This window comes from Scyliorhinus torazame, chromosome 17, assembly GCF_047496885.1.
Source record: "Scyliorhinus torazame isolate Kashiwa2021f chromosome 17, sScyTor2.1, whole genome shotgun sequence".
NCBI lineage: Eukaryota > Metazoa > Chordata > Chondrichthyes > Carcharhiniformes > Scyliorhinidae > Scyliorhinus > Scyliorhinus torazame.
In genome coordinates this window covers 139,400,586-139,425,443 of record NC_092723.1, presented here as the reverse complement: position 1 = coordinate 139,425,443, position 24,858 = coordinate 139,400,586, and the positions used below count along the sequence as shown (strand labels likewise).

The following is a 24,858-nucleotide window of genomic DNA, read 5'->3' as shown; positions in this document are numbered from 1 at the left end:
ACTAGAGATAGGCAATAAATGTTGGTCTAGTTAGTGATGCCCACATCTTGGCAGCACGGTAGCACAGCGGTTAGGACTGTTGCTTCACAGCACCAGGCTTCCAGTTTCGATTCCCGGCTTGGGTCACTGTCTGTGAGGAGTCTGCACATTCTCCGTATTTGCGTGGGTTTCCTCCGGGTGCTCCGGTTTACCTCCACAAGTCCCGTAAACCATGCTCGTTAGGTGATTTACACATTCTGAATTGTCCCTCAGTGTACTCAAACAGGTGCCGGAGTGTGGCAACTAGGAGATTTTCTCTTTTTAAAAATAAATTTAGAGCTACCAATTCATTTTTTTCCAATTAAGGGCCAATTTAGCGTGGCCAATCCACCTACCCTGCACATCTTTGGGTTGTGGGTGCGAAACCCACACAAACATGGGGAGATTGTGCAAACTCCGCACAGACAGTGACCCAGAGTCGGGATCACACCTGGGACCTCAGCATCGTGAGGCTGCAGTGCTAACCACTGTGCCACCGTGCTGCGCGACTAGGAGATTTTCACAGTAACTTCATTGTAGCATTAATGTAAGCCTGCTTGTGACAATAATAAAGATGATGACAAATGAATTAAAAAAAGTAAAGGTGCAAAATTACACAAGATCAGGCCTGCTCACACCCCTTATTCTTTCAGTGGCTCACTCAAGGAGCCCTTATTCTTTCAGTGGCTCATTCAAGGAGCACATGCAACACAGTGAGATGTAAAGCTACTCCAGCTAGTCTCGACTGGAGGTGAGCTAGTTGGTGGCCAGATGGGCTTTATTCGTAACAAACTGAGGAGGCTCTCAGTGCAAAATTGCCAATCGTCTGGCACAAATTGAAAATCTCACTAGCAGTCACCTAAGTGCAGGCAGAGTAGCTGTTGGGGCAGAAGAACAGTCAAAAGTGGGAAACGGTTATTCAAACCTTGCCTCTCTGGTGCACCAACCCTCTCAGTGTAACACCCAAATACTTTTTAATAGCTGAAATGGGAACACTTATTTAAAAGAGAAAATAAAGACAGCCAGGTAATGGGATAATGTGGATCTCTTTTTCAGAGAGCTGCTATGGGCACAATGGGCTGAATAGCATACTTGTATGTTGCAAAGTTGTGATTCTAAAGCTTGCAGATAGGTGTTATTTTACAGTGTCTGTAGATTAAATACTGCTGTATTGATATATCCCTCACCTACCCTCTGAACTAGAAACATCTTCATGGCTGCTATTTATCATTTATATTTCGAGCAGGTAAAGGTGTTCTTGGGGAGGTAGGAAAGGACCTGCCCAGCTACCCAAAACCCAGTAGCAACAGGGATACCAAAAACAACCTAATGACCAGAGAGCCCCTGTACTCCAAAGCAACACCAATTTGAATCCTACTTACTTTCCTGAAAACACCAAAATCTGGACTATTCCTTCTAAGTAAGGGCATTCATAATTCACAAGTCTACATAATTATACAAGACGATGACTGCACATATCTATGCCTGGGTTAAATTTGTCACATGGCATTCTTGATGCAGTGGCTTCAAAAAGTGTAATTTTCTTTCTCCGACAGTTAAAAAAAAATCAACTTTAAAATTCTGTCCTTGGTGCCCTGTGAAGTCAATTCTTTTTCAATCACACTATTTCATCAGGCAACATGCCTTGGTTGAAGAATTGGTCTTTAATGAAACATTTTCATATAAACTGAATACATTTTGATAACTAAGCATCACCGCTGGCTTGATGGAAAGGTTGGCCCCTCACCATCAACTGCTCTGCGCCCTAGTTTCTATCAACATCCAAGGGACAGCCAAAACGCTGAAACAATGCTGCACATTTTGCTACTGAACGACACCCTCCAAGCTGTGTCCTGCATTGCAACAGCAAGGATCTCAAGTCATGTTGGCAGTTAAGTAGATTAAACAGTCATGAACTGTGCAAATAGCAGGTGGCAGTTAATCTGAAGGGCATTTTACACAAACATTAAGTCTAGTATGAGTGAATTCTTGAGAGAGAAAACATACAATCTTTACACTCAGTCACAATCCAAGCTCTTTTCCATTTTACAAGTAGATTAAATCTGGTTAAAATATGTTGGATGCTCAGTGATTTAACATTTCACCACAGAAATAATTTCTGGAATAAACATGGTATGTTCCCAGGCTCTGGAATTTTCCCGGCTTTGTGCAAAGCCAATTTAGGATTTAAAATTGGTGATGTGAAGACTATACGGACATACAGTGAATCATTCAGAGTAGAGGAGCAGCAGGTCTTCCCCAGACCAAAGGTGAACACATATCATTCAGAACACCTGGGTTTCCCTAGATCAGAGCCACTCCATCACTTGGAAGTTGCCCTGGCAGAATCTAGACCTTGTGTTTGTCCAGTTGTTCACTTTCAATTCCCCAATTAACTGGATTCTGCAACAAGAAGACAAAGTTAAATGTAGAATGATGGATGCCCATGAGGAGCTGGTTCGAGGCTGGGAACTAATGGAAGAATTCAGGCAAATTATACATATAGTAACAAACACATGGGGGCAGAGTTAGGATTATGCAATCGTCCAAGACCCTCAGTGGATCCAGTGAGAGGAAACCAGCGCTCGGTTGATAACTGAACATTTGTTCAGCTATTTTTATATTTCCCACTTCATGCAAGATCATACATTTGTGGATTTGACACCAGATTAATCATCCAGCTAGGTGTTTTAGTACTGTTATCTGGTAAAACATAGGGACCACAAACCAAACCTTTGGACAAGTTAGGAACTATACAGATAGGTGTCTGTAAAACTGAAAGACAAAGTAAATGCTTGTTCAAGAAATTAATGTGTAGTGGGATGAATTGGAAATGCCGTGCATGCGTACTCGTGCAAATGGGTAAGAGAGAACTAGTTCATTAATTACCTGAGCAGAGACATGCATTTATATAGCGTTTTATCATGAACTTCGCAAAATGTCTTACTGCATTACTACACACAGTCAATGCTATGCAGCTAAATACCTATAACTATTTTGCATTTATCAAGATCCCAAACAGACATTTTTGACCAATTAATGTGTTGTTGCCAAGTTTGTTGTTGAGGGAAAATGTTGGTCAAGTCATGAAGAATTCGAGAGGATGAGAAGGCAAGGCTAGAGCAAGTGCGGGTGGCGATAGGGAAGGTGCCAACAGGGACGTCACTGGGGCCAATGGCTTCCCGGTAGATTTTTATAAGAACTTCTTGGATAAGTTGGCGCTGCTGTTGGTGGAGATGTTTGAGGACGTTGTGACGAAAGGGGTACTGCCAGCAACGATGGGACGGGCACCCATTTCTTTGCCACTAAAAAGGATAAGAACCCAGTAGACAGTGGGTTGCATTGGCTGATTTCGTTATTAAATGTGGATGCCAAGATTTTGGCAATGGTGTTGGCAGTTAAGTTGGAGGGGTGCCTTCCAAAGGTGATTGGGAGGAGCAGACAGGGTTTGTGAAGTGAAGACAATTGTTGTCTAATGTGCGGCGCCTGTTGAATGTGGTGCTTCCTCCGGCGGAAGGGAAGGAGGTGGAGGTGGATGCAGAGAAGGCCTTTGACCCCGTAGGGTGTGTAATGTTCTTGTTGGATGGCCTGATTTATTTTACAAGAACACTTGCAGCTAAAGCTATAAGTGATTTATTAACATTAACTGTGGGTCAACTATAGACAAAACAACAGATGAATAACAGTATTAACATGCACAAGCAACCTCTCTCTTCCAGCGCCCTAGTCAGTCTGAGGTCACCTGACTGTAACATTCATTTATATACTAATGAGACTCCTAGTGGTCAGTCGGTGAATTACAACACAACCCTGATATCAGTACATCCCCTTTCTTTTGAAGGAATAAATTAAGACATCATCATCCTTATATTTACATGCGATATTAGCCTGTGAGTTTCTGACTCTCGTTGATCTTCTCAAAGTTTGACCTTGCTGCTCAGAACTTGCAGATTCAATGTTCTCCATGTCATTCACATGCTCAGGAACTGAACTATCTGACACTGCAGCTGACGTTGATTCGTCATCCATCATGTTGTTGTGAAATTCTTCTCTGGTTTTCAAGGGTGCGCAACAATTTCTTTTTTATAAATTTAGAATACCCAATTATTGTTTTCCAATTAAGGGGCAATTTAGCATGGCCAATCCACCTGCCCTGCACACCTTTGGGTTGTGGGGGCGAGACCCACACAGACACAGGGAGAATGTGCAAACGCCACACAGCAGTGACTTGGGGCCAGGATCCAACCTTGGTCCTCGGTGCCGTGAGGCAGCAGTGCTAACTGCTGCACCACCCTACTACCCTTCAACAATTTCTTCTTCAAACCAACCCGTACATTGTAGGAGATTCATTGAAGCTGACTTGTGACAATAAGCGATTATTATTATTAGATCCATAGCTACATTCTGCCACAATGCCGTAGTTAAATCAGATATTTGCATAGGTTCTCTGGTTTGCTTGCAATGATAGGTCTAGCATGTGTCACAACAATTGACCATCCTGTCAATATCCTGGTCTATAGGGCAACACGGTGCTGCAGTGGTTAGCATTGCAGTCTCACGGCGCCAAAGTCCCAGGTTCGATCCTGGCCCCAAGTCACTGCTGTGTGGAGTTTGCACATTCTCCCTGTGTCGGTGTCCATTTCTCCTGACGCTCATTAGAACTTTAAGCAATCTCTTATTGTGCTCTTCTATGGTTGAGCCCCAAACGATGATATCATCCATGTACACACATACACCTTCGATGCCTTCGATTTTGTGCTCCATGGCATAGTGAAAAATTTCTGATACCGAAATTATGCCAAACGGCATGCCACGCAGACATGGGTAGCATATCGTGCTATGTTCTATGTAGCCTCTTAAATACATCCTTGCGAAGCGATTGAGGCATAACTATAGTGTCCAAATGAACCATCACTCCATTAATGATACTGATTTCAAATCTTATATTGTAGAACTCCATACATTGACCCCTGGGCCAGTGTAAGTTCCTCATCACCTCTTGAAGAGTTTGATCCTTCCTGGTCTCTTCTTGGATCTCACGTAGTTTCGTACCCGATACTGGCAGTAGTGTGGAAATAAGAATGACATGCAGATCTAAATCTTCAGAAATTTCACTACTAATATTTTGTATCGCCGCTCTCAATGCATCTGCTACGAACAAATATTTGCCTGGCGTGTAGATGAGATTGAAATCATAGCGTTTTAAATTCATCATCAACCTCTGAATGCACAGAGACATTTGTTTGAGATTCTTCTCGATGATATTAACCAAAGGACGATGATCTGTCTCAACTGTGAAAGTTGGAAGCTCATAAACATAGCTGTGGAATTTCTCCAAGCCTACATCTAAACCAAGGTATTCTTTTTCGATTTGAGCTTACCTCTGCTCTGTTGTCATCATGGACCGTGATGCATATGCGACTGGTTTCCAATCGTCTTGCTCAAGTTGCAGAAGAACTGCTCCTAGACCATCTTTCGACACGTCTGTTGACACTTAAATCTGCTTAGATGGGTCAAAAAATGTGAGAACTGGCATGGTGTTTGTGAAGTCTTGAGCTGCTTCCACTCTTGCTCATGTTGCTCAGTCCAAGTGAAATCCATAGTCTTGTGCAGTAGATCTCATAGATGTGTTGTTTTTGCTGACAGGTTTGGAATGAATTTCCCTATAAAATTGATCAAACCCATCACTTTTTTAAATATAAATTTAGAGTAGCCAATTATTTTTCTTTTCCAATTAAGGGGCAATTTAGCGTGGCCAATTCACCTAACCAGCACATCTTTGGGTTGTGGGGGTGAAACCCACGCAGACATGGGGAGAATATGCAAACGCCACACGGACAGTGACCCAGGGCCAGGATTTGAACCCGGTTCCTCAGTGCTGCAGTCCCAGTGCTAACCACTGCGCCACATGCCGCCCCTCATACCCATCACTCTTAAGATAGCTTTCTTGTCGTGTGGCTTTCTTGTCGTGTGGTTTTGGCATGTTGAGAATTGCTTGGATTTTATACTCGTACGGTTCAATGCCATGCGATGAGAGCTTATCACCTACAAATGTGACCCCAAACTGGCACTTGTGCTTGTTGAGCTTCAGTCCATTTCCCCTGACGCTCGTTAGAACTTTAAGCAATCTCTTATTGTGCTCTTCTATGGTTGAGCCCCAAACGATGATATCATCCATGTACACACATACACCTTCGATGCCTTCGATTTTGTGCTCCATGGCATAGTGAAAAATTTCTGATACCGAAATTATGCCAAACGGCATTCCCAGAAAGTAATACTGTCCAAATGGCATATTAAAAGTGCAGTAGTTTGTTCCTCTAGCTTTAGCTGCCAGAAACCTTGAGATGCATCAAGTTTCGTAAAGAATTGTGCACCAGCCATCTCAGATGTGACTTCCTCATGCTTTGGTATTTGGTAGTGTTCTCTTTTGCTATTCTCGTTAAGATCTTTGGGATCCATACAGATGCGAATATTGCCAATCTTTTTCTTTACAACTATCATAAATTTCATTCTTTCTGGGGGTGCAATGTGCATCAAATCTTTGAATTACTTCATTAAAATGTTTGCTATCTTCATTGTTTGCAAATTGAAACATATTAAACACAGCAATTGCTTTGGGTCCTGCCGATGTTAGGAGCATCGTTACCGTACGCAAATCTGATTGATCTCCTAAATTTACTGTAAGAAGAAACAGATTAAATTGTTGTTTAAACACACGCCAGTTGCTATCAACATTACCATGAAATCGGAGACTATTAGTGGATGCTAAGGCTAATTCTTGCAGTCTGCAAAATCTTCAAATTTCTGTGGACCTCTTGGCAGGCTTTCGCAGTGTTTAATACCATCCAACCCTGGTACCATGTAATGTTCTTGTCGGATGGCCTGATTTATATTACAAGAACACTTGTAGCTAAAGCTATAAACGATTTATTAACATTAACTGTGGGTCAACTGTAGACAAAACAACAAATGAACAACAGTATTAACATGCACAAGCAACCACTCTCTTCCATCTTCCTAATTAGTCTGAGGTCATCTGACTAACATTCACTTATATACTAATGAGACTCCTAGAAGTCAGTCGGTGAATTACAACACAACCATGATATCACGACAGAGTGGAACTATTTGTTTTTTTATAATAATAATCTTTATTGTCACAAGTAGGCTTACATTAACACTGCAATGAAGTTACTGTGAAAATCCCCTAGTCGCCACATTCCGGCGCCTGTTCGGATACACGGAGGGAGAATTCAGAATTTCCAAATTACCTAACAGCATGTCTTTCAGGACTTGTGGGAGAAAACCGGAGTGGAGCACCCGGAGGAAACCCACGTAGACACAGGGAGAACGTGCAGACTTCACACAGACAGTGACCCAAGCCAGGAATGGAACCCGGGATCCTGGCGTTGTGAAGCAACAGTGCTAACCATCGTGCTACCGTGTTTGCAGTATTGGAGAAGTTTGGAATTGGGCCTACGTTTGTGGCATGGCTGCTGAGGTTTGGAATTGGGCCTACGTTTGTGGCAAGGACCCGACGGCGAGTGTGCTTACGAATGAGATAAACTCAGGGTACTTTCCTTCGTATTGGGGAACGAGGAGGGGGGTGCAACACAGCAACCCCCCCTTTTTTTTGCGCGGACATTAGAGTTTTTTTCCACTGCTGAGGTGCTCAAAAAAATGGAAGGGCGTAAGGAGGGGGATGGTGGAACATCGGGTGCCCCTGTATATTTACATTCCGGGCGCTTCGGTGGGGGATATAACTGGGTTACTCAAGAGATTTGGGCCTTTTTCAGGATACAAGCTAAATTTGGAGAAAAGTGAGTGATTTGTAGATTCTCCTCTGGGGGGAGGGGAGGAGGATGTGTGTGTGGGGGCGGTTGACATTTTGGTGCGCCAGTTCACTTTAGGTATTTGGGAGTGCAGATAGCACAGTACTGGGCTTGGCAAGCTGAACTTTACAAGTTTAGTGAGCAGGGTTAAGGAGAATTTGCTGAGGTTGGATAGTCCCCCCTATCATTGGCTGACTGGGTACAGGCGGTCAAGATGAACATTTTGCTGTGGTTCTTATTCTTGTTCCAGTGCCTACTGGTCTTTTTACCAAAGTCATTTTTTATGAAGGGGGCGGAGTTGCGGTCGCTGGCAACGCACCACTCCAGTTTACCCCAGGGAGATATACGGGAAGCCCGGTGGTGATGGCTATGTTGAGAATTTAGAGGCAGTTTTGGCAGCACTAAATTGGGGGCGGAGCCAAAAAAAGGAGTCTGGGAGGATGGATGAGAGGTTTTGGGGTTGTGAGGAACGACGGCTGACGCAAATGAAGGATCTGTTTTTAGACGGTCGATTTGCGATTTTGGAGGAGCTGGAGATGACGTATGGGGTCCCCAGGGGGAGGGGTTCAGGTAAATGCAGGTGTGGGATTTTGTAAAGGTCTGCCCGACCTTCCCAGTGGCACCACCCTCCTCTTTGTTGGAAGAGAGGAGGTGTTGTCGGTGGGGGTCTGGATTGTGTGTATTGGCGGGGGGGGGGGGGGGGGGGGGGGAGGGGCTGTGAGCCTGGGGCTGGTTCTATTAAAAGTGGTTCATAGCGCACATCTGACAAAGTCAAGAACCAGTTGTTTGAATGGGTAGAGGATGTGTGTAAACTATGTGGCAGGAGCCCAGCCAATTATGTGCATATGTCCTCCCTGAAGTTAGGGAGATTTTGGGGGTCTTTCTTCAGCACCATGTCGGACATGTCCTGCCCGAAGTTGGGAGATTTTGGGGGTCTTTCTTCAGAACCATGTTGGACATGTGGACTTGGGAGCCCAAACCCGTTGGCCATATTTGGAGTGTCGGACTTGCCAGAGTTGCTGACGGTTGCGTGTGCAATGGGTCAGCCTTCGCTTCGTTGATCGCTCGCAGGCAGGTCCTATTGGGGTGGAGGTCAGCTTCTCCACCCCCTGCCTGTGTGTGTCTGGGGGATTTAATGGAGTTTGTGTTTGGAAAAGGTAAAATTTGCCTTGAGGGGGGTGGAGTGAAGGGTTCCACAAGAAATGGGGTCTGTTTATATTACATTTTGGAGAGCTAATTGTCGCTAATGGGTAGGGGGAGTATGGGTGGATTTTTGGGGTTGCCATGGGATTATTTCAGTTGGAAAGGCTGTGTTGTGTGATTGTTTAAAATTTGAATAAAAATATATATTTTTAAAAGACATGAAAATTCCTGACACTTTTACATACATGTTATGAGATCTGGGACCTTGAATGTGAATTGAACATGAAGGTGAGGTTTAATGTCTCATCTGGAAGACAGCATTTCTGACAATGTAGCACCAGCCATGATGATCTGCTCAAGTCCTAGCGTATTGGAACCCTTCTGAGCCAGTGGAGACAGTGTTATTGACTAAATGAACAGTGCCAACATGCTAACTCCTGGTTCAGTGCACCGGCAGGGAACAGCTAGTTGTAAATTGTTCCGGGGTAATTACAGAGAGTGAGAACAGATTATTACCCTCCAAAAAGGAAAGGATTTAAAACATTTTATTTTTTTTATTTTATAAATTTAAGAGTACCTAATTCATTTTTTTTCCAATTAAGGGGCAATTTAGCGTGGCCAATCCACCTAGCCTGCATATCTTTGGTTTGTGGGGGTGAAACTCACGCAAACAAGGGGAGAATGTGCAAACTCCACACGGACAGTGACCCAGAGCCGGGATCGAACCTGGGACCTCGGCGCCGTGAGACAGCAGGACTAATCCACTGCGCCACCGTGCTGCCCCGAAAAGTATTTAAAAATTAACATCACTGCAGAAGTTGGAAGAGAGGCAGACAAATCATGAAGAAAATAAAAACTTCAGGATTCAGCCAGCACAATTCTTGGGATATGAAGACCCATCGCAATTCTACCCAGGAAGTCAAGGGCCCATAGGGTTAGAGTGAAACAAGAGCAGCTTAAATATTAAACTCGGATCTTGCACTCATTATACACCCCTGCCACTTGGAGGTTTAAGGGTTTCACTCAACACCGATTCCCTCAATCGCCGTACCTGTACTCGTGGTGCTCTGGAGAAAAGGCCCATCTCATATCTGAGACAATGGCAGGAACTTCTGGTAGTAGCTCTTTGTGACATCCATCATAAGCTCCTGTGTACACTCTGGGAGCTCACCAGCGAAAAGGCCTATGAGAAAACACCACAATCTCAGTTAAAGTAGTACCCCCTCTCCTCAATCTACAATAATCTGAAATACTCTTGTATACTCAAAGGCTCGCACTTATATAGCCCATTTTTCAACCTCGGGATATTCCAAGTGTTTTACTGGCACTGAAGTATTTTTTTGAGGTGTAATCATTGAGATAATGTAGGAAGCATGACAGCGCACACAATGTGCCACATACTGCAATTTGATAATGGACGGATAATCTATTTTAGTGATACTGATTGAGGAATAAATATCAGGCACTGGGAAATGTTGCCACTGCTCTTTTTTGAATAGTGTCATGTGTGTTTTACAACCACTTGATAGAGGCAGACAAGATCTCGGTTTAATATCTGATCAGGAAGACAGTGTATCTGTCAGTGCAGAACACTTTTAGTACCTTACCAAGTGTCAGCCTAGATGGTATCCTGGTGTGGGACTTGAACCCACAATCAAAGGAGTGCGCTACCCAACGAGTCACAGCTGCACCTTGAAAAGGACACTGCATAATCTGGGCAACACACAATTTATACCTAGGGTAAATAATTCAAAACAAATGGGAACCATCAAGGTGATACCCACTTCCAGCATCAAACACTCAAGAGGTCACAGACAGCCTGGTCAGAAGCAGTGTAAAACACACTTTCTCGGTCAGATCATTTGAGAAGCTGTGGGATTGAGAGTGTAAGGAGACCATAGAGATTCCCTTACCATGGGCCTCAACATTAACAACTAATATTACCCCTTTGAAATAAAGCAAATAAATGCTCTTTGTGTTTTTTGTAAATGATTTGGATGAGGAAGTGGAAGGGTGGGTTAGTAAGTTTGCCAATAACACAAAGGTTGGTGGAGTTGTAGATAGTGTTGAGGGCTGTTGCAGGTTACAACAGGACATTGACAGGATGCAGAACTGGGCTGAGAAGTGGCAGATGGAGTTCAACCTAGATAAATGTGAAGTGATTCATTTTGAAAGGTCAAATTTGAATGCTGAATACAGGGTTAAAGGCAGGATTCTTGGAAGTGTGGAGGAACAGAGGGATCTTGGGGTCCACGTACATAGATCCCTCAAAGGTTGATAGGGTTGTTAAGAATGCGTATGGTGTGTTGGCTTTCATTAACGGGGGATTGAGTTTAAGAGCCGCAAGGTTTTGCTGCAGCTTTATAAAACCCTAGTTAGACCACACTTGGAATATTGTGTCCAGTTCTGGTCGCCTCATTAAAGGAAGGATGTGGATGCTTTGGAGAGGATACAGAGGAGATTTACCAGGCTGCTGCCTGGACTGGTGGGCATGTTTTATGAAGAAAGGTTGAGGGAGCTAGGGCTTTTCTCAATGGAGCGAAGAAGGAAGAGAGGGGACTTGATAGAGGTGTACAAGGTGATGAGAGGCATGGATAGAGTGGATCGCCAGGGGCATGGATAGAGACTTTTCCCCAGGGCGGAAATGGCTGTCAGGAGGGGACATAATTTTAAGGTGATTGGAGGAAGGTATAGTGGAGATCTCAGATGTAGGTTCTTTAACAGAGAGTGGTGGGTACGTGGAATGCACTGCCAGCGGAGGTGGTGGAGTCAGAGTCATTAGGGACTTTTAAGCGACTCTTGGACAGGCACATGGACAGCAGTAAATTGAAGTGGTGTAGGTTAGGTTGATCATAGATTAGGATAAATGGTCGGCACAACATCGTGGGCCGAAGGGCCTGTACTGTTCTATGTTCTCTAGTTCAAAGATTCGGAAACGATAAGATTCAGCTGTCGGTATTTAAGTATCTGACTGTGAATTGCACTGAGGTATCAGAAGTGCAGAGATGTCTGCAACTACAAGTTACATTTACATAGTGCCTTTAACATAGTAAAATGTCCTACGGTGTTGAATTATGTGTAGTTTCCTCAGTCTCCACGCCCCTGCCCCATGCAATGCCACATGATTACAAAGCCTCGTGGCAGTAATACAGTGCTGCTAAATATGATTGGCACCATAAACAGGATTTACCCAGACTATCAAATGCAACAAACATGGCCATCTCGCCTCCCCTACAGCGGGCGATCACTTTGGACCAACCCAATTAGACGTGGTCCCAGCTAAGTAGGTGTGAAGCTGGTGTTTTGATGTATTCACCTGGGCAGCCCGAGAAGATGGTGAAAGGCGGGACCACAGTTTCCGGTGGAAGCACAGTGTTGTCCAGAATTTTGCAGCAATCTTTCAGAACACATCTCCGACCCTATGGAGAGATAAACGGCATAATGAGAACACACTTCACTCTCAGAGAACACAAACTGTAATCTATAACCAGGTATGGCCATGAATATAGTAGCATAATTGAAGGAAAACAAACACACATGCTGCAGCTGTACAAAAGAAAGCTCAGAAAGGGCTCCGAGAAACATGAACGGATAATGGAGGCAAAAACTCTGTTCAGAATAACAAAACCAGCTGCTGTAATCCACCTATCAAAATGGTTCTTTATGTGTCAGCTCAGCGAATTCCAGCTGGTTATTTTACCACTGTCCTTAGACACCCACATCTAGCAGTGGCCGGTGCATAGCAATGAGAAGTGGGAATCCTGGACCCTCCCGAAGCTAATAAACACGGAGGAACACCGGCGACAGAGTAGTTAGCACTGCTGTCTCACAGCGTCAGGGACCTGGGTTCAATTCTGGCCTTGGGTCACTGTCTGTGTGGAATTTGCATTGTTTCCGTGTCTGCGCGAGTTTCTTCTGGGTGGTCCGGTTTCCTCCCACAGTTCAAAGATGTGCAGGCTAGGTTTTTTATGGCCATGCTAAATTGACCCTCAGTGTCCAAAAAAGATGTGTAGGTTAGGTTAAGGATTTATTGGGATAGGGCAGGGGACTGAGCTTGGGTGGAGTGCTCTTTCAGAGTGTTGGTGCAGACTTGATGGGCCAAATGGCGTCCTTCTGTGCTGTAGGGATTCTCTGCTTCTAAGTGACCAGAGTACCAGGAGTTCCACTGCAAGGTTCAATAGCTGGGCACAGCAGCTCTTGGACACACTGATTTATTGTCCATTCTACAATTGAAATAAAACCATAATCATTTAGCACTTTACGAAACACGGTCATCTGCATTCACAACAGTCACAAATATAAGATAAGCCCTTTATCTGGAGACATAATGCCTCATTAGCCATTTATTATTCTGATCAAAAGGGGCAACTGTGGCCATGTGTGCTATTGAACACTTTACTGACACCATCATCCATCACTTATAGGTGGAATATTTGGCTGACCAGGTATGAGTCTCACTCAAGGACAGGCTGAGGTTTTTGTTTGCGGAATTGAAGTAACTGGCAAATCTGTTGCAGAGTGGGCAACGACACTGCTATCATCTAAAGACTATAGATCATGTGGTGGGCAGTTTAATTTTGACATGAAGGTGATTGAAATTAAAGGGGTTTTCCATTTAGGTGGTACTTAATACTGAAATAGTGAGTTCAGGGCCAATGTTTTCCTCCGAGAGTGAAGAGAAAGGATGGCAAGTCCAGGGAACCCTGGATGTCAAGGGATATTGAGGGGTTGATAAAAGAAAAAAAAAAGGAAGCATTTGGTAGGTATAGAACGCTAAAAACTGGGAGGCCCTTCAGGGATTTAGGGAGTGGAGGGGAGTGCTTAAAAAAAAAAAAGAAATTCGGAGGGCAAGGAGGGGCCAAGAAATACCACTGGCAGATAGGATTAAGAAAAACCTTAAGGCATTTTATAAGTATATTAAGAGCAAAAGGATGACCAAGGAAAGGGACCAATAAGGCAATGTGTGTGTGGAGCACGGTTAAATTCCCGTACCAGCCTTTCCGAACAGGCGCCGGAATGTGGCGACTAGGGGCTTTTCACAGTAACTTCATTTGAAGCCTACTTGTGAAAATAAGTGATTTTCATATTATTAAATGCACCAAGGAGAAAGACATGGTAACTGGAGATTTCAGTTGGGGCGATGAAGTTCGAGAGCACGTTAAGATTAATAAGGATGAGGTATTAGATTTTTTAGCGAGCTTAATGAGATGTATCCTAGTGAGATGTATCCTGGCCTGCTATGGGAGGCAAGGGAGGAGATTGCTTGGACCCTGACAGGTATTTAAATCTTCATTGGCCACAGGTGAAGTGCCAGATGATTGGAGAATAGCTAATGTGTTACCTTTGTTCAAGAAGGACAGCAAAAGGGCAGCACGGTGGCGCAGTGGGTTAGCCCTGCTGCCTCACGGCGCCGAGGTCCCAGGTTCGATCCCGGCTCTGGGTCACTGTCCGTGTGGAGTTTGCACATTCTCCCAGTGTTTGCGTAGGTTTCGCCTCCACAACCCAAAGATGTGCAAGGCAGGTGAATTGAACACGCTAAAATTGCCCCTTAATTGGAAAAAAATGAATTGGGTACACTAAATTTAAAAAAAAAGAAAAAGGGTAGCAAGGATAAGCAAGGTACTTACAGGCCAGTTAGTATAACGTCAGTGATAGGAGAGATTATTGGAAACGATTCTGACGGACAGGATTAATCAACACTTGGAAAGGCAGGGATTGTTCAGGGATAGTCAGCACGGATTTGTCGATGGGAGATCCTGGCTAACTAATTCAATTGGGTTTTTTGAAAAGGTAACTGATACGGGTTGATGTGATTTACATGGACTTCAGTCAGCCCTTTGACCAAGGTCCCACATGGTAGTCTGGTCAAAAAAGTTAGAGCCCATGGGATCCAAAGCAAGTTGGATCTAAAATTGGCTTGTTAATAGGAAGCATAGGGTGATGGTGGAGAGTTGCTTTTGTGATTATAAGCCTATGACCATAGGGATCTGTGCCTCGACCCTTGCTGTTTGTTATATACATTAATGACTTGGATGTGAATGTAGAAGGTATAATTAGTAAATATGCAGATGACACAAAAATTGTTGTTGACGAGAGGACGATAGTCTTATGTTGCAGACTGATATTGCTCAGCTGGTAAATTGGGCAAAGGAATGGCAGATGGAATTTAATCCTGATAAGTGAGAAGAATAATTTTGGGAGGTCTAACAAGGGTAGGATATACACAATGAATGGTAGCTCCCTACGGGGTGTTGAGGAACAAAGGGACCTTGGTGTACAAGTTCATGGATTCCTGAAGGTGACAGCACAGGTGGTGAAAAAGGCATACAGGATGCTTGCCTTCATTAGCCGGGAGGTCTTGGTACAACTTTATAAAACATTCATTCGGCCACAGATGGAATATTGTGTGCAGTTCTGGTTGCCGCACCATCGGAAGGATGTGATTACCACTGGAGGCGATGCAGCGGAGGTTCACCATGATATTGCCTGGGATAGAAAGTTTCAGCTATGAGGAGAAACTGGATAGGCTGGGTTTGTTTCCCCAGGAGCAGAGAAGGCTAAGGGGGGACCTGATAGAGGTATACAAAATTATGAGAGACATAGAGAAGGTGGATTATAAGAATATTTTCCCCATGGCAAAGGTATCTAAGACCAGAGGGCATAGGTGAGGACTAAGTGGTTTAGAGGGACCTGAGGAAACATTTTGTCCTCCAGAGGGTGGTGGAAATATGGAACACGCGGCCCGAGAGGGTGGTGGAAGCAGGTACTTTTGTAATATTTAAAAAGCATCTGGACAAGCTAAGGCTGAGTAGGCTATGGACCAAGTACAGGTAAATGGGATTAGTATAGATTGGTATTTGATGTTCGAAATAGACATGGTGGCTGAAGGGCCTGTATCTGTGCTCTTATGACTTTATCTATGACTCTATGACACCAGAGGGGAGCTGATCTTTGAGATAAACAGTCACTGTCAGGTAAATTATAAATAGAATGGGAGATATCACACAGCCTTGCTTTGCACCAGTATGGATTTTAAAGTCTCTGCTTCAGATCTCCCATTCAAGACAGTTGCAGTTATATCATCATGAAGCAATCACAGGACTGTGCTGAAGTTTCTCTCAAATCATTGGAGCGCAATCCACAGAGGCTTGTGATTTACTGAGTCAAATGCTTTGGTCAGGTCGATAAATGCAATGTATTAGTGACACATAAGAGCGCTAAAGATATTTGAACAGCAATGTTTCCACAGCATCCTCCAGATTATCAATAGATGGCCAAAAACCACTCAAATGGCCAACATTTCAGGGAAGCACAAAGAAAACGCTTCAAAGACACTCAAATTCTCCTTGAAGCACAGTAGCATTGACATTAATGATTGGGAGGAGCTTGCTACCAGCTGTTCAAAATGGTGACAATTTGTCCATGGTGACAATTTGTCCATCAAACTGCATCATGCCAAGTTCCCAAAGTCTTAATGATGAGGCAGAGCAGCGGCAGAGAAGGGAAGAAAAGTAAGCAAAACCCCACCCCGAATCCCACGAGCTCATCCCTACTACCTCCTGCACCATTTGCTCAAAGATATGTGGGTTGCGAATCGGTCTGCTGAGTCATATGAAGACCCATAGCAGAAACTCATGACCTCGAGTTGACTTCATCCTCGAATCGCAGACAGCCGATGATGACAACTTCCTCTATGTGCAAGAGTAGGTGCATACACGTGAAATTAAGTGTGGGTATGTGCTGAAACTCAGCGGTTTAGGTTAACGAAAAACAATGGCACTGAAAGACAAATAATAAGCATGGAAATCTCCAACTGTCTGGGACTGAACAATCCCCTATCCTTAAGGGCCACATACCGGAGAAAACTGCAACATTTGGCCAGTGATCAACAACAAACATCTGTTCAGTGGGTTAAAGTAAGCTTGGTCTTTGGATTCACTTGCAGTGATGAAAAGCGGATTTCTGGACACAGCAATAACATCAGCACCGGGTCAGACAATCCAACTACCCCCACTGAGAAATCCTTCCTTCCAAATCTCTGATTCTTCCCTCATTCGCGACCATTTCTCTTTGTAACTGCAAGTATACCCAGCCACCCCACTCCTTTCCTAAACAATTCCCTTAATGTCCCTGCTTTGATCTAACCCTCAAGGTCTTTTAACTCCCCTTTGCAAGCACCAACCTCTCACAGGCTCCTGTTCTAACTACATAATAGGAGGGTGCAGCACAGATACAGAGTGTACACAATGTCAGAATGACTAAGAGGCACTGTACTTACAATAACACAATTCTTCCCGATGTGAACATAGGATCCAATCTGTGCAGCGTTTACCACACAGTCTTCCTCAATGAACACATGGTCTCCAATGTGTAGCGGGAAGAAAGCAACCCTATGTTATGAAGGAAAAGTTTGATTCAATTATTGATCAATAGGAAGTTAACAAACAGATGACTTAACCCAGACCCACTTCCATACACGACACACCTACAGTCAGACAATAGCACTGGCACAAATGTTTGCAACAGAATGCTGTCTAGCTGCCACTAACATCAGCAAACTAATGCAATTCATCAGGATCACTGCATCCTCACATGCTGAAATCAAAGTTTGTCACACTCCCTCTCTATAGGTCATTCTTGTTCAGGAGATCAGAAGTGTCAAGCTCTTCACCACTGCCAGGGAGACGGACTTGATTTTAGGGCAGGAAGAAGAGGGTGTACTGACCCAACACATGACACAACTGTCCTTTTACAAGTTAATGAAAAGGCAGACTACTGGGAGGACGCTCTGCTCCTCCATCCTACTCTAAGAAGTCCTGCTTAAGTGTTGAGTGGAATAGGGCACTTGCCCAACTGTATAGTCCAACAAATTGGCTCTCACTCAACCTTCAGCTAAAGCCTTCAGGTTGTGTGGTGCATGTGCAGTTGGCTCACTAACAACCAGAGTTGATCGCGGCTACAAATCAGTATCACGCTTACCGGGGAGAACTGGGTGAAAGACAGAAAGGACCCCGTCCCATAGGAGAAGAACTTTCCGCTGCCATTCCCATTTTGTAATCACCTTCTTAAACCCTCTGCCTCCTCAAATCCAGGCAGAGCTTTTCAAGCTTTCTGAGAGATCACCTGAAAGCACCAATTACACATCCCTCAATTTAATTGGTAAAATATTACGAAAATGCTCATGATAAAATAAATGCACAAATTATTTTTTAAATTGCTGCTAAACTCTGCTGCTGCCTTGTGTCAAAGTACATGTTTTCAAGTGGTATCATCGGAGTTCAATACATAAACCTTCCTCGTGCTCATTAATATCACAGGTTCTAACATATGTGAACATTCCAATTTCTTGTTATTATACAAATTCAGATTATTCTAACATGCAAACTATTTTATGTTTCTCTTAGAGTGCCTTGTATCTGTGTGGAATGTCTGGGTCTATCATAGGCAAACCCTTCCCAGCTCCCCCAGTCCCGCTCCCAGTAAGAAGTTGTTTCAAAAACAAACAAGCATCACACCCCTCAACAGGTTGTGCATGCAGATTACGCATGCTGACTGCAGGCCTGTCAATGACCATTATAAGCAACGTCATTGTTCAGCCATGGCAGCAGAGGCAAATCTGAAATCCATCATGAAGCTGGATTATGCAATGGAATCTCAGATAAAAATCTGATTCCAGATAAACTTCTGTAAGGCAAAGAAAAGCAGACAGTGAGTACTCGATTTACATGATTGATGTATGATCCCTTTCCAGTGCCCCATTACTGTAATATCTGGGTCTGTGAATGCAATAAATAGCCTCACCCTTTGCTGAATTTCTTGAAAGGTGGGCGTATGACACTTCGGCTCTTGATGACACAGTGCCGTCCAACCCTCACATTCGCTAGGTCTCCACGGATGATACAATCATTCATAACAATAGTCTGATTTCAAAAATAACATTTTGTCAGACAGGTTCTCTATATGAAGTAGCCACACAGGATTAAGTGTTAAACCTCTTGTCAAAGCATTTACTGATGTCAAGTGGCCGATAGATTTAAACGAAACATTCCCAGATTAAAAAATCTAGGCATCCATACAAACTAATCTGGGCAGTTGCTGGTTTCTTAGTGGGCAAATGCATTACCAGGTGCGATACTCAGCAACGCAGGCCAGAGGGTCCCAGATCTGTGCTGTTATCGGATCTCAACCATGGCAGCAATTAGGCTGTTGAAATTAATATCAACACTCCTGGATCTAGAAGGGAAAAATAATACAGCTAGAATCTCTGACAGTTCTCCAATCATTAGTGCTGGGAGGTACACTGGGATGCGGTAGCATAGTGGCTAAGTTACTAGATTAGTAACCAGAGGCTGGAACTGAAAATCCAAAATCATGAGTTCAAATCCCACCAGGCAACCGGTGAATTTAAATTCAGTTGTGAAGCTAAAATCAGTGATGGTGAGTATGAAACCACCAAGCTGTTACAAAAGCTCATCTGGTCCACTAATGTCCTTTAGGGCCTGCATGAGACCCCAGACCTAATTTTCCACCTGAGGTGGCCTAGCAAGCCACTCAATTGTACTCAAGAAGGTGGCTCATCAATTAAGGGTAGAAATAATGCTGGCATTACAAGCAACACGCACATCCCGTGTACAACTTTTTAAAAACTCAATCGCTTAATCGACAACGAGCCACATGAGGAAGTATTAGAACAGGTGACCAAAACCTTGGTTAGAGATAGGGTTTAAGGAGTGAGTGTGAGAGGAGTAGAGGGGCAGAAAGGTTCAGGGAGTTCTGGGGATGAGACAGTGAATGCAAGGCTGCCAATGGTATGGCAATGAAAATTGGGGGATGCACAAGCGGCCAAAAGTGGAAGAGTACGAGATCTTTGATTTGATTTATTTATTGTCACATGTACCGAAGTACAGTGAAAAGTATTTTTCTGCGGCCAAGGAACACGGTAGAGAAAATAAAATAGTAGATAAATAAAGTAGATAGTTACAGTGATTGTGAAAAAGTACACAGTACATTGACAAATAAGTAATTAGTTACAATATGGAACAAGGGCAAAATAACAAAGCAAGTACGACAAAAGCAAGAGCAGCATAGAGCGCCGTGAATAGTGTCTTATAGGAAACAGATCAGCCCGAGGGAGAATCGTTAAGGCATCTGGTAATTGTGGGGTAGACGCTGTTCCCAAGTCTGGATGTACAGGTCTACAGATTTCTGTATCTTCTGCCTGATGGAAGGGTCTGGAAGAGGACAAAGCCTGGGTGCGAGGGGTCCCTGATAATGCAGTCCGCCTTCCTGAGGCAGCAGGCGGTGTCGATAGAATCAATGGGAGAGTGGCAAGCTTGTGTAATGCGTTGGGCTGAGTTCACCACACTCTGCTGTTTCTTGCGATCGTGGGTCGAGCAGTTGCCATACCAAACTGTGATGCAGCCGGATAGGATGCTCTCTATGGCACATCCGTAGACGTTTGAGAGAGTCGATGCAGACATGCCACATTTCTTTAGCTTCCATAGGAAGTAGAGACATTGTTGGGATTTCTTACCCGTTGCATCAACATGAGTGGACCAGGACAATCTGTTGGTGATGATGACCCCCAGGAACATAAAGCTATCGACCATCTCCATTTTGGAGCCATTGATGTAGACAGGGGCATACTACGCTTCCTGAAGTCGATGACCAGTTCCTTGGTTTTGTTCACATTGAGAGAAAGGTTGTTTTCAGTACACCATGCAACCAAGTGATCTATCTCCCTGCTATAGTCTGACTCATCGTTCTTTGAGATATGACCCATCACAGTCGGATCATCCGCAAACTTATAGATAGAATTGAAGTCAAATCTTGCCACACAGTCGTGTGTGTATAGGCAGTACAGGAGAGGACTGAGCACACAACCTTGCGGGGCTCCTATTGTGGAGGAGGTGCTGTTACATATCCTGACAGATTGCGGTCTGTTGGTGAGGAAGTCAAAGATCTTGGGGGCTTTTGGGTTCAAATAGGAGGTGGAGATGGGTGATTGGAGGGGGGGGGGGGTGCAGACAAGGAGCAAATGTAGTCAGCAAACTGGATAATGGGTAAACAAAACTTGCTGCAAGTCAGGATAAGTGAAGCAGAGTTTTTGATGTTGCTCAAATGTACATTTGAAGAGTTCTCACAACATGTCCACATCTGTTCTACTTACCTTCCCATTGAGAACTATGTTCTGGCTCCCACACAGCACAGACTGCCTGCTCACCTTGTTACCAGAGGCCTGCAGACATAAACCATTATTGAAGATTAGCACACAGCAATAGAAAAATTTAAAACCAAAATCTGTATAAAATAGTTTTACCGCTGTGACATTATGTAAGAAATTTCACAGCACAATTATAATGTACCTTAGGGACATGGGTTACAGGCTGACCTCTCACCTGGGTTTAAACCAATCCCAGGATAACTGGGTGAAACTTTCTCCATCTGCAGTTTGCATGGACCCAACATGAACTAAGTCTGGGTGGTCTGGGAGGTAACTACAAAGACATGAGGGAGGAGCTGGCCAGAGCTGATTGGAAAAGGAGCCTAGCAGGGAAGACAGTGGAACAGTAATGGCAGGAGTTTTTGGGGGGTATTCGGGAGGCACAACAGAAATTAATTCCAAGGAGGAGGAAACATGCTAAGGGGAGGACAAGGCATCCATGGCTGACGCCGGATGTCAAGGACAGCATAAAGGCTAAGGAAAAAGCACACAAAGTGGCGAGGATTAGTGGGAAACCAGAGGATTGGGAAGCCTTTGAAAGCGAGCAGAGGACAACTAAAAAAGCAATAAGGGTGGAGAAGATGACGTACGAGTGCAAGCTAGCTAGTAATATAAAGGAAGATAGGAAGAGATTTTTTCAATATATAAAAGGTAAGAGAAAGGCAAAAATAGACAATGGACCACTAGAAAATGTGGCTGGAGAAGTAATAATAGGAAACAAAGAAATGGCAGACATACTGAATAGTTACTTTGCATCAGTCTTCATGGTGGAAGACACCAGTGGGATGCCAGAGCTCCAGGAGAAACAGGGGGTAGAGGTGAGTGCAAGGAGAAGGTTCCGGGGAAACTGAAAGGTCTGAAGATGGATAAGTCACCTGGACCGGATGGACTACACCCCAGGGTCCTAAAAGATATAGCTGAGGAAATTGTGGAGGCATTGGTGATGATCTCTCCGGAATCACTGGAGGCAGGAAGGGTGCCAGAGGACTGGAAGATGGCTAATGTAACACCACTGTTTAAGAAGGGAGGGAGGCAGAAGACATGAAATTATAGTTAGCCTGACTTCGGTCATTGGTAAGATTTTAGAGTCTGTTATTAAAGATGAGATCGCGAAGCACTTGGAAGTGCATGGTAAAATAGGACTGAGTCAGCACGGCTTTATCAAAGGGAGGTCGTGTCTGACAAATCTGTTAAGAGTTCTCTAAGGAGGTAACAAGGAAATTAGACAAAGGAGAATCGGTGGACGTGATTTATTTAGATTTCCAAAAGGCCTTTGACAAGGTGCCGCATAGGAGACTGTTAAAGAAGTTAAAAGCCCATGGTGTTAAGGGTAGGGTCCTGGCATGGATAGAGGATTGGCTGACTGGCAGAGAGTGGGGATAAAGGGGTCTTTTTCAGGTGACTAGTGGTGTGCCTCAGGGGTCTGTGCTGGGACCACAACTTTTTACAATATACATTAATGATCTGGAAGAAGGTACTGAAGGCACTGTTGCTAAGTTTGCAGATGATACAAAGATCTGTAGAGGGACAGGTCGTATTGAGGAAGCAAGGGAGCTGCAGAAGGACTTGGACAAGCTAGGGTGGGCAATGAAGTGGCAAATGAAATACAATGTGGAAAAGTGTGAGGTTATGCACTTTGGAAGGAGAATCCAGGCATAGACTATTTTCTAAATGGAGAAATGCTTCGGAAAGCAGAAGCACAAAGGGACTTGGGAGTCCTTGTTCACGATTCTCTTAAGGTTAATGTGCAGGTTCAGTCGGCAGTTAAGAATGCAAATGCAATGTTAGCATTCATGTCAAGAGGGCTAGATAGAATACAAGACCAGGGATGTACTTCTGAGGCTGTATAATGCTCTGGTCAGACCCCATTTGGGGTATTGTGAGCAGTTTTGGGCCCCATGTCTAAGGAAGGATGTGCTGGCCTTGGAAAGGGTCCAGAGGAGGGTCACAAGAATGATCCCTGGAATGAAGAACTCGTCATATGAGGAACGTTTGAGGACTCTGGGTCTGTACTCATTGGAGTTTAGAAGGATGAGGGGGGGGGGGGGGGGGGGAGATCTTTTTTTTTTTAAATTTAGAGTGCCAATTCATTTTTTCCAATTAAGGGGCAATTTAGCATGGCCAATCCACCTGCGTTGCACAGCTTTGGGTTGTGGGGATAAAACCCACGCAGACACAGGAAAAATGCCAAACACAGGGTTCAGTCTGCTCCGCCATTCAATCATGGCTGATATTTTTCTAATCCCCATTCTCCTGCCTTCTCCGTATAACCCCTGATCCCCTTATTAATCAATAATCTATCTATCTCTGTCTTAAAGACATGTCTAAATGTACGATAAAAGCAACTTACTGCGGATGCTTCAATCCGAAACAAAACAGAAAATACCGGTCAATCTCAGCAGGTCTGACAGCCTCTGTGGAGAGATGACAGCTGTCGTTTCAGATCTTATTGAAATGTACACGATACTGCGAGGCCTGGATAGAGTGGACATGGAGAGGATGTTTCCACTTGTAGGAAAAACTAGAACCAGAGGACACCATCTCAGATTAAAGGGACGATCCTTTAAAACAGAGATGAGGAGGAATTTTTTCAGCCAGAGGGTGGTGAATCTGTGGAATTCTTTGCCACAGAAGGCTGTGGAGGCCAATTCACTGAGTGTCTTTAAGACAGAAATAGATAGGTTCTTGATTAATAGGGGGATCAGGGGTTATGGAGAGAAGGCGGATGAGAAAATATCAGCCATGATTGAATGGCGGAGCAGACTCGATGGGCCGAGTGGCCTAATTCTGCTCCTATGTCTTATGGTCTCAATCCAGTTTTTTTGTGGCTACACACCATTAATTAACAATAAGAATCACGGAGGAAACATGGTACACTGGTGCAATGGGGAAAGGTGCTCTTTTGAGTTTGGGACAAAAAATCTTCATCCTCCATCTTGCTGCCTGACATCTGACCTGAAAGTACATTAGTGGGAAGAATGAGGATGATAATTAGTTGTCGCCACATGTTATCCAGCCTAATCCCTCTCCACCCAATACAGGGCACCCAGCAAAGAAAGAACTTGCATTTATTGGACATCTTGCATAACCTCAGGACATCCCTAGGCACTTCACCGTCAACCGTGTAATGGAGGAGATACAGCAGCCAATCTGCACACAAAACCCCACCAGACTACCTGTTTTCGTATTGTGGATTGAGGGATCAATATCGCCTAAGACAGCAGGGATCGCTCCCTTACCGTTTCAATGTACTCCGCCTTGTTATACAGGATCTCGCACAGCTCCATACCGACCGGTTGTCGGGGCGACTACACCCCTGCTCACCCGGAAACACAACGTGTACTTCCGGGAACAACTCGCCGGCGTCGACACGAGAGATCGGATTTAAAAATTGAGATTCCTCCCCCTACCGCCCACTTTAGGAAGCTGCCGCCCGGAATAAAGATGGAGTGAAAATCAATGTTTTAATGAAAAAGACGGGTAAGGACATTTGATACTTGACGTCGCGAAGGACCAATCGCGTCGAGAGCTGGCGCTGCCTGTCCTCCAATAGGCGGAGGGAAGAGGCGGGGCAAATCGGGCCTGTGAGCTAATAGGTTACAGTGGTCGGGGGGGGCGGTGCCAGCGACGAGCCTGTAA

At 44.3% G+C, this 24,858-nt stretch overlaps 1 protein-coding gene across 1 annotated transcript; it reads right to left on the bottom strand.

The window, feature by feature from the left end:
* Positions 1–1,662: 1,662 nt before the first annotated feature.
* On the bottom strand, positions 1,663–24,612 carry dctn5 (dynactin 5). The gene is made up of 7 exons (XM_072481163.1): positions 24,459–24,612; positions 21,166–21,234; positions 18,798–18,916; positions 17,275–17,386; positions 12,313–12,415; positions 10,048–10,179; positions 1,663–2,421 (listed from the first exon to the last, which is right to left on the bottom strand). The coding sequence occupies exons 1-6, from the start codon at positions 24,504–24,506 to the stop codon at positions 10,082–10,084; spliced, it is 549 nt and encodes a 182-aa protein (XP_072337264.1). The 5' UTR covers positions 24,507–24,612; the 3' UTR covers positions 1,663–2,421; positions 10,048–10,081.
* Between the last annotated feature and the right edge of the window lie 246 nt (positions 24,613–24,858).

Coding starts and splice junctions, on each gene's coding strand:
- dctn5 (XM_072481163.1), bottom strand. CDS start 24,506: ATGGAGCTGTGCGAGATCCTGTATAACAAGGCGGAGTACATTGAAACG. Junction 21,235..24,458: donor AGGCGGAGTACATTGAAACG/GTAAGGGAGCGA, acceptor TTATGTCTGCAG/GCCTCTGGTAACAAGGTGAG. Junction 17,387..18,797: donor TTCAAGAAATTCAGCAAAGG/GTGAGGCTATTT, acceptor TTCATAACATAG/GGTTGCTTTCTTCCCGCTAC.